The sequence below is a fragment of the Lithobates pipiens genome, unplaced genomic scaffold, assembly GCF_037356315.1.
Source record: "Lithobates pipiens isolate NorthernLeopardFrog02 unplaced genomic scaffold, aLitPip1_a1.2 Scaffold_13, whole genome shotgun sequence".
NCBI lineage: Eukaryota > Metazoa > Chordata > Amphibia > Anura > Ranidae > Lithobates > Lithobates pipiens.
In genome coordinates, this window is record NW_027507718.1 from 20,240,210 (window position 1) to 20,256,604 (window position 16,395).

The 16,395-nt window shown below is 42.8% G+C and overlaps 1 protein-coding gene across 1 annotated transcript in view; it reads left to right on the forward strand.

Moving 5' to 3' along the window:
• LOC143973961 (guanine nucleotide-binding protein G(q) subunit alpha) overlaps positions 1-16,395 on the forward strand; it is a 199,189-nt gene that overhangs the window by 67,396 nt on the left and 115,398 nt on the right. Inside the window, exon 2 of the mRNA XM_077474891.1 lies at positions 5,931-6,115. Within this exon, the coding sequence (XP_077331017.1) occupies positions 5,931-6,115 (185 nt within the window). The remainder of the gene's footprint in view (positions 1-5,930; positions 6,116-16,395) is intronic.

A 16,395-nucleotide genomic window follows, 5' to 3' on the forward strand; every position in this document is an offset into this window, starting at 1 on the left:
TTTGATCCGACTTCAATGATATTGAATGGGCTGAAAATGGACCAGAGTGGTGCAGGAATTTTTTCTAAAGTCAGACCGACTTGTGTCGGACCAGTTAAAGTGGTTGTATACCGTATTTTTCGGACTATAAGGCGCACGTAAAAGCCTAAATTTTCTCACAAAATCGATCGTGCGCCTTATAATCCGGTGCGCCTTATATATGACCTGTTGACATGATGGCAAGCACCGAATTCGTTTTCTTCACTTGGGCTTTAACAGTATCTGTCAGATGGGCGCGCATGGAGTCACAGATCAATAGGGATGGAGATTCGTGGAAAAAGCCACCCGGTCTCTTACCGTAAACTGACGTACCGTAAACCTCTCAGGTTGTTCTACTGCGTGACTGATAGCGATGAGTTTGAAATCCGCTTCGTAAGCATGTCTCTTAACAGGAGCCATTTTTGGGGCAGCGGGTATACCGTAGAAAATGAACGAATGAATGCGCACACCTCCTGACTAAGATGGCCGTAATGCTCACGAAGCTGCACTGCTTGGATTGGGCATTACGGCCATCTTAGTCAGGAGGTGTGCGCATTCATTCGTTCATTTTCTACGGTATACCCGCTGCCCCAAAAATGGCTCCTGTTAAGAGACATGCTTACGAAGCGGATTTCAAACTGAAGGCTATAAGTCATGCAGTAGAGCATGGAAATAGAGTAGCTGCGAGAGAATTCAACATTAATGAATCAATGGTACGAAAGTGGAGGAAGCAAGAAGATGCCCTGCGCCAGGTAAAGAAGACCAAACTGAGTTTCCGAGGAAACAAAGCAAGATGGCCACGGTTGGAGGACAAAATTGAACAGTGGGTTATTGAACAGAGAACCGCAGGTAGAAGCGTCTCTACTGTCTCTATTCGACTCAAAGCAACAGCGATCGCACGCGACATGGAGATCAACGACTTTCGAGGAGGTCCCTCTTGGTGCTTCCGTTTCATGAAAAGGCGGAATCTCTCTATCCGCACAAGAACCACTATGTCACAGCAACTGCCAAAGGATTACGAAGAAAAGCTGGCCATTTTCCATACCTACTGCAAGAACAAGATCAATGAACAGAAAATCCGACCAGAGCACATCACCAACATGGACGAGGTCCCCCTTACCTTTGATATCCCTGTAAACCGTACTGTCGAGAGAACAGGGACCAGTACGGTATCTATACGCACTACAGGAAACGAAAAGTCATCCTTCACTGTAGTTCTCGGTTGCCAGGCTAATGGCCAGAAACTACCACCCATGGTAATTTTCAAGAGGAAGACTCTGCCAAAAGAAAAGTTTCCGGTTGGCATCATCATCAAGGCTAACCCGAAGGGCTGGATGGACGAGGAGAAGATGAGTGAGTGGCTGAGAGAGGTTTACGTCAAGAGACCGGGTGGCTTTTTCCACGAATCTCCATCCCTATTGGTCTGTGACTCCATGCGCGCCCATCTGACAGATACTGTCAAAGCCCAAGTGAAGAAAACTAATTCGGTGCTTGCCATCATTCCGGGTGGATTAACCAAAGAACTGCAGCCACTAGATATAGGTGTCAACAGGTCGTTTAAAGTTAAACTGCGAGCTGCGTGGGAGCATTGGATGACAGAAGGTGAACACACATTCACCAACACAGGGAGGCAACGCCGGGCGAGTTACGCCACTATCTGCCAGTGGATCGTGGATGCCTGGGCGAAGGTATCAGTCACCAGTGTAATCCGAGCTTTCAAGAAGTCCGGAATTATCACTGAACAGCTAAGTACCGGTACCGATGACAGCAACGAGCCTGACTCGGATACTGATGAGAATGATGAGAGGGATACGGGCGTGCTTGATGCCGAAATCGCCCAATTGTTAAACTCAGACACTGAAGATGAAGAATTTGATGGATTTGCGGGAGAAGAATAAAGTGAAAAAGTGAGTGTCTGGTTTTGTACGGTATTCACCGGTAACTGAACAGTGTTAAGAGTTATTGAAGAATAAAGTGAAAAAGTGAGTGTCTGGTTTTGTATTTAATTGAACAGTGTTAAGAGTTATTGTTATAGACCATTTTATGGTTATTGCTAAAGAGTTGAATAAAATTTGACTTACAGTACCGCATCCGAGTTGTGTTTCATTAAATGCGCCTTATAATCCAGTGCGCCTTATAGTCCGATGCGCCTTATATATGGAAATATCCATTATATTAGCCGGTCGTTGCTAGTGCGCCTTATAATCCGGTGCGCCTTATCGTCCGAAAAATACGGTAGTCCTTTTTGGGACTTTTACCTACAGGAAAGCCTATAATATGGCTTACCTGTAGGTAAAAAAAATCTCCTAAACCTGTACGGTTTAGGAGATATTCCCTTCACAATGTGCCGCTGACTGCAGCGGCGCATACGCACAGGAGATTCTTGGCTGAAAGCCCGGCAGACGCCGGACCCTGCCGGGAAGAAATCTCCCGCACGCATGCGCAGGAGTGACGATATCGCGGCTCCGGCCACTCACAGCGCTGGAGCCACGATACCCGGAAGAAACGCTGAGGGAACATGTCAGCTCCCTCGGCGTGGATCGGACCAGATGTCGGGGCCTTGTTCTAAGGTAAGTATTTCATAATGAGCTAGTATGCGGTGCATACTAGCTCATAATGCCTTTTCCTTTGCAGGTGGGGAAAAAAAAAAAACACATCAGCGGGTTTACAACCGCTTTAAGATGGCTCTCATAGGGAACCATTGATTTGTACATGTCGCACGCTTTCCAAAGTCAGAGTGTATGTCGTACCAGTGTGAAACGGGACTCATGGATTTCCAGCTCCCAGGGGCATCGGGTAGGTATGGTATATACATAGTTAGATTAGTCCAAGCTGGACCAATGTAACTATGTCTAAAATATCCATACTTGGAATGCTTCTTTTAATGTCACAGCTGGTTTTCTCCTTATGTAAGCCAAGGAAATGCTAAAGCAGCTTTCTGTAGGTTTGAATGGGGTTAACTGCAGGTCAGTGCACATGAGAAGGAACTCTGGTGGAATACCGAAGAGTCTCAAACTAATTTTAAATGTAAGCTGAATGCATCTGAAGTCCACCAAATGCAGCTTCCCGTGATGGTGCGACAACAATGCTGAACTCGGAACATAAATTTAGGATGAAAAAATATTGCAGGGTCAACATGTCAGATTCTTTATTTATTTTTTGTCTTTTTAGTTTACTTTACTAAGCTTGTGCATCACATCGTAACTGTATTTGTTGTACAAAAGCTTTTAACTGTACTTTAGTGTCTACTTAAAGTGGACCTTCGGTAATTTTTTTCAACTTTCCATCTATTACATATTCTGCCCTTGTTGTTTTAACTTTGGATAGTAAAACCTTTATTTTTATGCCAGTAAATACTTTATACAGCCCACTTCCTGTTTCTTGTCTGGTAAAAAGCCTAGGCTTATAACATCATGCACAGCTCTCGCTCACTCTCCTGAGAGTTTGCCAGGAAGGGAGGGGACATGAGTCATAATAGGGCCAATGAGAGCTGCAGAGCTGGAGGTGTGTCTCTGTGTGTGTCTGTGTAAATCCAGGAAAGTGAACAGGCAGCAGGTTCAGCTGCTCACAGTTAAAATGGTTGCAGCCAGACTCAGTGGAGGGAGATTTCTGCAGCATATTTGGCAAGTACAGAATCGCAGTATATATAAAATAACATGCAAAGTGGTTGGAGGGAAGCTTCAGAATGGCAAAGATGTTTTTATTACAGATTATGTGAGCAGACTGCAGTTCCTCTTTAAGGACACCAAAAATAAAACTAACACCTGACACCCTCCACACTATCCCATCTCTGGAAATTTGCCCCGCTCTTATTCCTCTTCTTAGATCATTCGGGACAGATCGGAGCAATTCCAGTTGGTCGAAGTGGTCAAGTGCCAGCACGTGGCCAATCAAAATCGCTTTGATCCCTCCCAGAAGCTTGAAGGAAGGGGAATAAAAGCATAAAAGCAGTGGGGACTGAAGAGGGTGTTGGGTGTTCACGTTTTCATTTTTTGTGAAAAGTGAACTTGCACTTTATGCTCCTTTTTCATTTAGGATGGGTTCACACTTATGCGAATTGGATGTGGGTTTCCGTGAATTTAATTTGCATGACAGGAGAGTGTGACCGGCTCTCAATGGAGCTGGTTCACACATCTGCGTTGCAGTGGCGGAGTGCACTGTAGAAGGGTCTGTGCATCTTTTGGCTCCATTTCAGGGCTGAATTCAGGCAAAAATTCACCCCTGAAATGGTGAATGGGGACACATCGGACCCCCCTGCTGCAAATAGTGGGAACCCAGACTTAATGTTTTAGAATATACCTGATTAAAAGTACATTCAAATATCGTTTTTAGTTAAAGCATAGCTTTGCTGAATTAATACCGTGCAGTTCTGTGCTGCAAAAGACACAACATAATTTTAGCATACACTCCTGTGTGGCGTGAGCACAGGAACGCGAAACTCGTATTAAGCTGATAAGCACACTTCCTGGTAGCTTCTGTCTGGTTATCACCTGTCTTCCATCTCATGTTCTGTTATGGATGTATAACAAAAGCTTTTAATTCTGCTGGGTTTGCACTTTATTTCAGTAACATGGTTCAAATAATATTTAATATGGTGTGTGTTAACCCACAGCTGTTGGCAAACAGTTTTCAATAGACTGTTCATAGTAAACTTTAACCACTTCCCACCCGCCCAACGTCCTATGACGTTGTGGACTTCAAGTGATTTTATCTGAATGATGCCTGCAATTACAGACATCCTTCAGATATATTCTTTCAGAGCCGGCGATTGCCTTCACTGTAAGAACAATGATAGCGGCTGTTCAGCCGATTGATTGTTCTTACAAGCGTCCCCTCCCACCACCCTCTGGTGCTTTTTACTTTTACTAAAAAAGCCACCGCCTTGGCTTGGAAGCCAGTATCGTTTTATTTATTTATTTATTTTTATTCTTTTTATTTCAGGCTTCCCAGCCTAGAGGCGAGTTGTGGGGACTTATTGACCGCAGAGCTCACTGTGAAGAGGACCCGTCACACACTATTCCTTATACAAGGGACGTTTACATTCCTTGTAATGGAAATAAAAGTGATCTAAAAAATGTAAAAATAGAGCATCACACTAGAAAAATAAAAGTAAAACCAACAATAATAAAAATGGAGTTTGGCGCCATTCCACGGCTGTGTGCAAATGTCCAAACGTTAAGTTTTCTTTTTTTTATGCATAGAACGTTTTTTTTTTTTTCCCAAAAAACACGTTTGAAAGATTGCTGCACAAATACCATGCGAGATACAATGTTGCAAGGACCGCCATTTTATTCTCTAGGGTCTCTGCTAAAAAGCATATGTTTGGGGGTTGTAAGTAATTTTCTAGCAAAAAAAAAAAATTATGATTTTTACATGTAGGAGAGAAATGTCAGAAGTGGCCTGGGGGGGCAAGTGGTTAAAGTGAAGATTTACCATGGGTTACTATAGATTGGTCACTACTGCCCTTGGAATTGTGAACATGTTTCTATTTTTTGTAAACTGTAGTATTTCCTTTTTTTTTTTTTTTTTTTTTTTTTTTTTTTTTACTATCAAGTCAAGGAAAGGAGGCATTACATCGTTCTAAGTGTGTGTGTGTGTGTGTGTGTGTGTGTGTGTTCTTTTTTTTTTTTTTTTTTTTTTTTAACGTCTTAGGAAGGACAGCAAAAGGCTCCTGTAAGGAGCTTTTTGTAACAGCACTTGTTATATTTCCTAAACCTGGCCAAGGTCAGGATTCAGTTTAATAATGGTTATTTCCAGTATTTTCCTGAAGTGGCACTGAATTTTGTGTTAATAGAACATTGCGCTAGTAAAGTCCACTTTTCTTTATTTAATACTTTTACTTTTATACCTTCTTTGACCAATTTTATTTATTATCTGTGCTCTAGTTAACCAATTTTTTCATTATTTTATAGGCACAGGAGAAAGTGGAAAAAGCACATTTATAAAGCAGATGAGAATTATCCATGGATCTGGGTACTCTGATGAAGACAAGAGGGGGTTCACTAAACTTGTGTACCAGAACATATTCACTGCAATGCAAGCTATGATCCGGGCAATGGATACCCTTAAAATCCCATACAAGTATGAACACAACAAGGTGAGTGCCACTGAAGCCAAACAAACCTGTTAGTCACTTTCAAATTGTGTCTGACTACATGCTTGACATTTTACAATATATAAAGTTATATATATATATATATTTTTTAAAGTGCACATTTTATCATTTAAAGTGGTTGTATAGTCCTTTTTTTACAACTTTTACCTACAGGTAAGCCTATAATAAGGCTTACCTGTAGGTAAATAAAATATCTCCTAAACCTGTACGGTTTAGGAGATATTCCCCTGGCAATGAGCCGCTGATTGCAGTGGCGCATGCGTACAGGGGATTCTCGGCTGAAAGTCCGGCAGACGCTGGACCCTGCCGGAAAGAAATCTTCCGTGCGCATGCGTGGGAGTGACGATATCGCGGCTCCGGCCACTCACAGCGCCGGAGCCGCGATACCCGGAAGACACGCTGAGGTAACATGTCGGCTCCCTCAGCGTTATCGGGCGAGATGTCGGGGCCTCGTTCTAAGGTATTTCATAATGAGCTAGTATGCGGCGCATACTAGCTCATTATGCTTTTTCCCTTGCAGGTCAGAAAAAAAAGCCTCCAGCGGGTTTACTACCGCTTTAAAAAGGAGTAATTGAGCTGTTTTGCCTAGGCCTTGGTGGAGCAGAATGGTCAATGTTGGCTACCTAACAGCAAGCAGGGTGAAAGTTTTTCCTCAGGCCAGCGTTTCTCAGCTCCAGTCCCCAAGGTGCCCTATCGGGTCATGATTTCAGGTTCTCCATTATTTTGCATAAGTTATTTTGATCAGTTTTACTGCTTTGGTAATTACCACAGCTGTTTCATCTGAGGGAAATCCTGAAAACATGAACTATTGGGGCACCTTGAGGAATAGGGTTGAGAAACACTGCCTCAGGCATCGTCCTCCAGCAATCACTGACTGGGCTTTAATAACATTCTAATATTGAGGCAGCTGTCAAAGTGAGAGGCAGATCTGTGTGAGATATACAGCACACTGCCACAATGAGATTACTGTACAGATGCCAGGATTTCCATTATTCAGTTTTTTATGGACCAGCATATTTTTCGAGGAAGTAGATGCTGGATGCTTCCTGAACGAAGATGGTGCCAGTCTTTTGGGGAGAAAAAGGCAAACGTTAGCAGGATGAGTACTATGATCTGTGGAAAAGTATACCAGTGTTGCAGGTGTTGCCTATGTGCATGCACTTAACATATAAAAAATATACCTGGGGCTAGGTTTGGTTGAACCCTTTCACTGCCAGACCCCTTTTTTTTGTATTTTTGCACAGTTTAAAAAAAATCTATTTAGGCCTGAAGATTAACCACTTCAATACCAGGCACTTACCCCAAGGCAATTTTCAGCTTTGAGCTATCGCTGTTTAAATGACAATTGTGCAGTCATGCTACACTGTACACTGTTTTTATCATTTTGTTCCCACAAATAAAGCTTTATTTTGGTGGTATTTGATCACCTCCTGTGTTTTATTTTTGCAAAACAAAAAAAGACTGAAAATTTTGAAAAAATAAGTTTTGCTTTTGTTTCTGTTATAAAATTTTGTATACGAGTACATTTTCTCCTTCACTGATGGGCACCGATGAGGTGGCACAGACGATGGGCACGCACTGGTGGGCACTGATAGGCAACACTGGGCACCGAAAGGCTACAAAGATGGGTACTGATGGGCGACACTGCTGGGTATTGATACTGGGCACTGATACACGCCACTGATATGCAGCACTGATGGGCATCCCTGGTGGCAGTGGTAGGCATTGTGAGTGGGCATTGATTGGCAGCTGACTTGGCACAGATTTGCATTTCCCTGGTGGTCTGGGGGGCATACCTGGTGGTCCAGTGGGGATGGCCATGATGGTGGTCCTGGGCGGGATCCGAGGGGGGGCTGCGCTGATAAACAGTCAGCACAGACCCTGTGGCTTTCCCTCACTCACGTCCGTCAGACGTGAGTGAGGGAAAGCCGATCAATGGCTCTTCCTGTTTACATCGTGATCAGCCTTGATTGGACATGGCTGATCACGTGACACACCGCACCACTGATCGCCATGATGCAAGCCCCCATGGGCGTGTGGTGGCTGATATCCTGCTGGACGTCTTATGGTGCTCAGTCAGGATAACTGAACCACCGCCTGGCCGTCATTTTGCTATAGACCGGGCGTGAAGTGGTTAACCCTCAAACATTACATATGTTCTGAAAGCAGCCAGAAGACAACTTCACATATAAATCGTATATCGTTTAGAATATAATGTTCACTCACTCACCAGATGGTGTAGATCCTCCTATCCTATGGCAGAGAGGATCTGTAGGCTTGAGGGGTCTAACCAATCACTTTGGGTCTTTAACCAAGATAAGGGAGACCTTTTCTGGTTTTATTAATTAGCTGTCACATAATTTATTCACATACCTTCTATTAAAAAAATAAATATTTGGTATGTTTTTTTTACTGTTGTTTTTCAAGTAAACTATTTGGAGGGCAAGCGTTGTCTGCACATTTTTCACATTCACCCATTGCACCGAGCAAGCAGCTTGGTATGTTTTTTTTACTGTTGTTTTTCAAGTAACAAACTATTAGGAGGGCAAGCGCTGTCTGCACATTAAATTTAAGTGCACATTTTTCACATTCACCCATTTTTATTTTTTCATTCTCTCTCTAAATTCCAGCTAAGCTATGTAACAATATACTATTATTTGTACCTCCTGAACAGAAACATCTCTTTATCTTAGAGCAGGTTTTACCTCAGCCTCCAGTGTCTTCTATAGAAAATTCCATTACTTCCTGGTATTGGGGTACAAAAAACGTTCAAAGGAAGTAGTTCACCACCTGAGCTCATTAACGCACGCCCTGTGCCTGTCCGCACCCTGCAGGTGATTGCTCCCACCCACCTTGTTGCCCAATCAGATCGTACAGTGTATGGCCACCTTAACCACTTCCTGCTTGGCTTACAGCAGAATGACGGGAGGGTGGTGGTTCAGTTATTCTGACTGGGCGTCATATGACGTCCAGCAGGCTAACACAACAGTGAGAGCCCACGGGGACACTCATAGTGGCCGATCAGTGGTCACTCTAACACACTGCATCTCCGATCGTAGTAAAGAGCCCCTGACGGAGGCTCCTTACCACGTGATCAGCTGTGACCAATCACAGCGTGAACCAGGAAGTGTCGGTAAACCGTTTTCCTTGGTTAGCGCTGACAGGGAGAGACGATCTGCGGCTCATTCTGGCGGGGGGGGGGGCGGGGGTTCTGTGCTGATAATCAGCACATTGTTTATCAGCACAGCCCCATCAGATGTGCCACCAACAATGCCAGTCAGTGCCCATCAGTAACACCTGTCAGTACTGCCCATCTGTGCCATCCATTAGTGTCTGTCAGTGCATATCAGTGCCCATCAATTCTACATATCGGTGGCTCCTCATCAGTGCCCCTCAGTGAAAGAGAGAACCAAATTTTATAACAAACAAAGGAAAACATTTTTTTTCCCCAAAAATGTCGGCTTATTTTAGTTTGCTTAGTAAAAGAATAACCCCAGCAGTGATCAATCAGATGCCACCAAAAGAAAGCTCGATTTGTGGGAAGAAAATGTTAAAGATTTTGTTTGGGTACAGTTTTGCATGACTGCGCAAAATGGGACAGCGCCGAAAGCTGAAAATTGTCCTGGGTAGGAGTGGTTAAAGGAGGAAGTAGGAAAGGTGGAAATAAAGAGGTGGTATAGTAATGAGGGAGGTGTGGTCCACAAAAGGAAAACGCTCCCTATTCTGTGATGCAGTAAGGCAGTGCATGATGGAATATTAAAGTGGAGGGCCACCCTAAAAAAAAAAGTACATTAACATTCTTAAAAAAAATATAGAAAAAAAACATATTTTTACTCTCCAGAAAACCCCTGTTGCTAGGTAGTCTTTCTAATCTGCCTCTTCCTATTCCGCAACGCTGTTTCTTCAATTCATTTTATTTTATTTTAAACTTTTTTTTTTTTTTTTTTTTTTTTTTTTTATCGCATACAAGACAGACACCCTATGTGATGATCTTTTTGGTTATAGGTTCTTTTTAAAAAGACACCTGGGTCTAAAAGACCCCTGATGTCTCATTTCTCCTCCAATGAAGAGTGTGCAGTTGAGTTTGCACTGCATTAGTTACTTTCTCAGCCAGTAAAGTCCGGTACACATGGGCTGAAAATCTGATGCTGCTGAACCGAACGACTTTCAATCAGTGTGTACAGCTGTCTATCTGACAGAAGCCAGTCTAATGAATTGCCTTTGTCAAAGGTACATGCTGGAAAACCAACATCTGCTTGGCACTTGCAGCCATAGAGCCTTTCTGCTGTTGGAATTCAACAAAACAGCAGAAGAGATTGCTGGCCAAAATATCTATTTTTTAGTTTATGTTCAACCTGCTGGTTTGAATGAAAAAGTGACGCCAGGACCCAGAAGTGATGTTTTTTTTTAACTGTACCGCATAGATCTAAACGGTAAGTAACATGGCTTTACAGCACGCATGTTTAATTAAAATGCAAAGGTATAATGGTAGCTAGTGCAGTGGAGCTTCCCAGCAATGTATAGTTTGGGACTATGCAAAGAATTTCAAGTTCTAGTTTCTTGTTTTTCAAATTTTTATTTTAAAATGAGATAATGGTGTCAGTAGCAGAGGATCAACAGAGTCTTTGCAAAGCTGACAGTGCCAAAGAGCAGTTATGGAAGTCATCATTCTGAGCTTAGAGGAGAAAGGTTCAGAGTTCTAAGTAACGATTTTCATATGTTGTTTAGTAGTACTGAAACATAATTCCATTCAAAGGAAAATGTTGATCTTTTGGAGAGTTTTATATCGCTGTATGTGATTTTCCTTCATATCCTTTTATTTATGTCCACTTGGGGCACGATGGCTAATTCATTCGATCTTTTATTAAAGCCATTAAACACAATACCTTTTTTTTATTGGGGGTGGTTTTATTTTTTGCATGGTTTAGTTTCCTTGTAAACCTTCCTTTTTTATTTTTTTTTCTTGTATGTAAATGTGTACAAAAGTGAATACTACCATGTGTTAACTTTCCATTTATTTAATTCATTCTCATATCTGATTTAAGAGGAATGGTTTGCCACACAATGTTTACGCTCTGTGGTCCGACAGTACTGCTATAATATTTTATATAATATGTGTGTGGCGTGTGCCCTGTATCCATTCGTCAGGCCATACCAAGCTGGTTGAGGCTTTCCAGTGAGAGGAGAGCGGGTCTGTCATCGTCTGCAGGGGATTTCTCCCCTCTCCCCTTTTCTCTCCACTGACTTTGTTAATGTGAGCAGCACTTGCAAGGACACAGGCAACCGCTCTGCTCCCTCCCCTGCATCCTTATTTTGAGGAAGAGGGGAGCCATTAGGCAGCCACCTAACTGCAGCAAGGAATTCTGGGACATGTAGTCCCCATCTCAAACGGTCCCATAGCCAGCATGGGACTACAAAGCCCAGTATTTTCTGGACTAAAGGGATTGTTGAGAACTCCATCTTGTCTCTCGATAGGGGTTCAGACACCATGAGGCAAGAGAAGAGACTGGACCCAGGGAAGAGTGCTGCCTCCCAGGTCAGTCCGCTGCATTATTTCAACCATCCACAACTGGTCAGGACACCCAGCCTGAGAGAGGGGGATCCCCGGGTGCATATCCAGGTGCACCTGCACCTATGGTGTGACGCGCTCCAGTGTGAGGTTACCAGTCTGGTCACCAGAAGAGCCTGCCTGTTTCAGGACGATTGTTTGGGCCTTGACTGCGGGATTGGTTAGAGGGCACGTGCCCTTCTGCAGGAAACAAGGACACTGTACATAGACAGAGTTGCCTTACTTTTTTACAACACTTGCTAGAACATGCGTCTTGTTAATGACCTGTTAAGCAGTCAGTGTCAACTTTGTTTTCTGAATACTGTCAACATACCACAGATACACTTTTGCCAAGCAGGAATTTAAGTGCACAAACTAAAGTGGCTAGCCAAAGTTACAAAGCCTCATCCTTCTTCCAAGGGATTGACATTACTGGTGCCATAAGGGCACGCACACACACTCTGTGTATGTAGTGGGTATGCGGCATAGTTTACCTTGTGGGTTGATTCACTGAATGTCGATTTGAGTACAGTGTTTGTGGTTGGGCCTGTGGTGTCAGGGGATAGAAGAGAGAGGTCTGACATAAGGGTGTCATTCCTCTGCTCTCCTGCCTGCACTCATAGAGCCAATTTGTGTAGAGGTAACCAATCTGATATAGAATTGCCCCTGCCTCTGCTCTTGGGGTGATTCTCAGGTTTAGAATCCCCTGAAAGCAGCCTGATTATAGTATTGAGCTATATTACGCTTGATCTCAGTTATTGCTCTCCAGTAGCATTACTTAAATAAATTCTCTCTCGCGCTCTCTCTCGCTCTCTTCCACAGAAATATGTAGAAAAGGGTAACAATTTTACACTATTGCCAGGTGTGCCAGAGGGGCTTAGGCTATTCTTGAGAGACAAAGTACAAAACATACTTAATCGGCTCCTGTGGATATATATAGTACTCCGCTATCGCTGAATTTCTGGGAGCCCAATGCTGATCTAAGTAATGTGCTCTCCCGGCCCCCCAGTAGTGTGCCATTTTCCGTTTCCTGCCGGCCCCCCAGTACTGTGCTATGCTCTCTTGGACCAAACCCCCCCCCCCCCCCTCCAAATATGGTTACCTCCTGGATTCCCTGTGCTCTGTCCTGCTGACCCCCTGTACATGGCTTATCCCAAGTTTGGCCCAGAATTGAGCATCAGATTCTGTGCAAAAGAGCAAGAACAAGTTTCACATTAAGGAGGTGAGTTTTGATATTTATTCTATCGTTTAATGCTATTTGTAAAAATAATTGTTATAGCTACAGCTCACTGATCACATCACTGTTCCGTGAGCTGTAGATATAAGAATTTTTTTCAGAGGTTCCCTGAGACCTCAGACTTTTGCCAGGGGTTCCTGGTAGGTAAAAAGTTTGAAAAACACTGTCCTGGAGTGTCTTTTTGGCAGAACAATACATTTTTTAAATGTACATAATAGAGATAAGCCCAGGAGATGTAATGCAGCTCCTTGGACTTAACTCAATGTGTGCCTTCACTTTTTACAAATAAAATTCAGCTTTAAGGTTCCCTAGCAGTTGATCAAGAAGAAAGGAAAAAAAAAAAAGCAGCTCTGGAATCGTTACCTTCTTGGGTGGTGCTGCCTTTACATTACGTTATTTTCTCCACTATTTGTCCTCCCTCCCACGTCCAGAATCTTTCAATTCAGAAGACTGAGATAAACTGTGATTGCAGGGTATCAGTGACATGTTCCATGAGGGGGCATCACGGCATAATTTTGCACTCTGTGTAATGATGCAAAGGAATGCTGATGTCATTGTTGGTGCTGCAAGCTCTGCATCATTAAGGACTTCCTAAGAAGTGACCGTAGAGAAGATATCTTAATGGTAAGTATACATAAAAAGAGATGTCAAAATACTGCTGTTGGTGGGGCTTCAAGGAGGGAGAAGGATGGAGTTTGGATTTATGTATTAAAGGGGCTGATATTTGATAACTGAATAATGAATACAAACACAAACCTGACTGCACACAGAAGTCAGTCCATCTTCATCTTTTATGGAGCCTGATTTCTTATTGACCAGAATTCTGGATGTTCTCTTAGACCAGCAATCCAATTTGTACCCTTTTTTTTTTTCTCCAGTTGAGAATCTGCCCTAGTGTCTTAATCCGAATGTCATGTGATGATACAGCTTGATGACCTGTACTGAATAGAGTGCTGTTGGTGACATTCTATGACTAGAAAATTTACATCAGCCATAGAGTCCTAAACTTTGGGCTGCACTGGATAGAAGAATCTATTGAACGAATCGAGTTATAATTCTTAGACTTTGGCATCATTTTAAACTCAACTGGTTGCTGTGGGTAATCACACGTTGGTTTAACATGTTTCTTTGCATCAATAAATATGGCTTTTGATGTCTAATGGAACCATTCCCAGTCCACATCCTCAGTAAAAACAATTGCTGCTTCACTTTCCAGTAAACAGAACATTCTGTGACATATGTAAGTAGGAAATAATTTTTTAATCACTTAAGGGACTGTTAAGGCTTTTACCTGACAAATGGTGTACTGCTGTGAAATAGCAAAGAAAACAGAATAGACAATTCTCTTTGTAATCTGTAGCAATCGTATATAGCTTTCACTAGCTGAGTTGTGGAAACGATGCTAAAAAGCATGTTTTCAGTGAGACCATAGGCCACATCCATCCCCCAACTTACACCATCATCACCCAATATAATAAAAGAAACATAGCAGAAAATTGGCAAAGAATGGCAGCACTTTTATTGGTTAAACCACTGCAGCCCCAGAAGGATTTGGCCCCTTAATGACCAGGCCATTTTTTGTGATATGGTATTGCGTCACTTTAACTGGCAATTGTGCGGTACCCGCACAAAATTGACGTCCTTTTATTCCCACAAATAGAGCTTTCTATTTGATCACCTCTGCGGTTTTTATTTTTTTGCACTATAGACAGAGCGACCATTTTGAAGAAAACTTTTTTTTTTTTTGCTATAATACACATATAATTTATTATATATAATTTTTAATTTTTTTTTATATTTGTTTTTACTAGTAATGACAATCTACGGGGTTTATTTATTTATTTTTTTAATTTTTTTTAGTGGGACTGTGAATTTGTGGCGGACAAATGTGACCCCAAATGACACTTTTTGGGGACCAGTGACGACATTACATTGATCAGTGCTATAAAAATGCACTGATCAATGTAAAAATGACACTGGCAGGGAAGGGGTTAACACTAGGGGGCGATCAAGGGGTTAAATGCGTTTCCTGGGTGTGTTCTAACAGTAGGGGGGATGGGCTGCCAGGGACATGACAGGTCACTGTTCCTGATGACTGGGAGCAGTAGATATCTGTAATGTCCCCTGTCAGAATAGGGATTTGCCTTGTTTACAAAGGCAGATCCCCGTTCTGACTCTGTACTAGGTGATCGTGGGTTGCCGGCAGACGGAGTCCGCTCGACCCATGGGCACACTCCCGCAGCTGCGCTTGCGCTAGCTGAAGTACAGATATGGCGATTCGCGTAGGAGAGCCACCCGGCCGCTGTATAACGAAACCAGCTGGTCGGCAAGCAGTTGAAGGCACATTCCAAATTGACAGGCTCAGACTTTATTATCCCCCCCAGAAATCTGGGGTGACCCAACCACATAGCAGTGCTCACGACTAGGGAGGTAGGGAACTTTTTAGCAGGAGGGAGCTTTTTAGCAAGAGGGGTCCCATCCACAGCAGCCCCTTGTATAAGCTTTCCTGGGGAATTCAGACTGTTCCACACAATCCCATTGGTTCCCAATGGATAGCTTAATGACATTTAATGTTGCAGTACCTATTTTAACAATGCCTACAATAATAGCCTAGTACCCCTTAACAATAATAATAATAAAATGGATCGGGGTAGCCACGGTCTCAAGAAAGGGTGCCCATAAGACTGCCCCCTTTTTATCATGAGATCGTACGCAAAAGCCACCCCCAAATTACACCACCAAAACCTAATAAAAGAAGCATACCAGCAAATTGGCAAAGAATGTCCGCAGCACTTATTGGTTTAAAGCAGGGCTCGACAAACCCCGGGCGCCAGATCGCATTGGCGACTAGAATTTGTGATCTGGCGCCTGGGGCAGCACAGCGGGGGTATCCTGTCTCCTTCCACCCCCCCCTGGCGTGATCGTGTCGGGCCGCGCCGCCGCCGGCCGGTAATTGAGGCCGCGGCTTTGAGGCCTTCTGTGGTCCTATGTTTAGTTCTGTAATCTGGCGCCATCTAGTGGTGGCTGTTGGTATGACAGCCAGCGATGCTAATGAAGCTTTCACTGCCCACCCATCTCACCTTTACTTAGAATAATAAAAAAAAAAAATGTGTGTATATGTGTGTATATATATATATATATATATATATATATATATATATATATATATATATATATATATATATATATATATATATATATATATATATGTGTGTTTAGGAGTTCTAACAACCTAGAGAATAAAATGGTGGTCGTTGCAATACTGTCTGTCACACCGTATTTGTGCAGCGGACTTACAAGCGCATTTTCGGGGAAAAAGTCTTATTTTTTTAATTAAATATAACAGTAAAGTTGGCCCAATTTTTTTATATTGTGAAAAATAATGTTACACTGAATAAATTGATACCCAACATGTCACGCTTCAAAATTGCGTCCGCTCATGGAATGGCGACAAACTTTTAGCCTTTAAAATCTCCA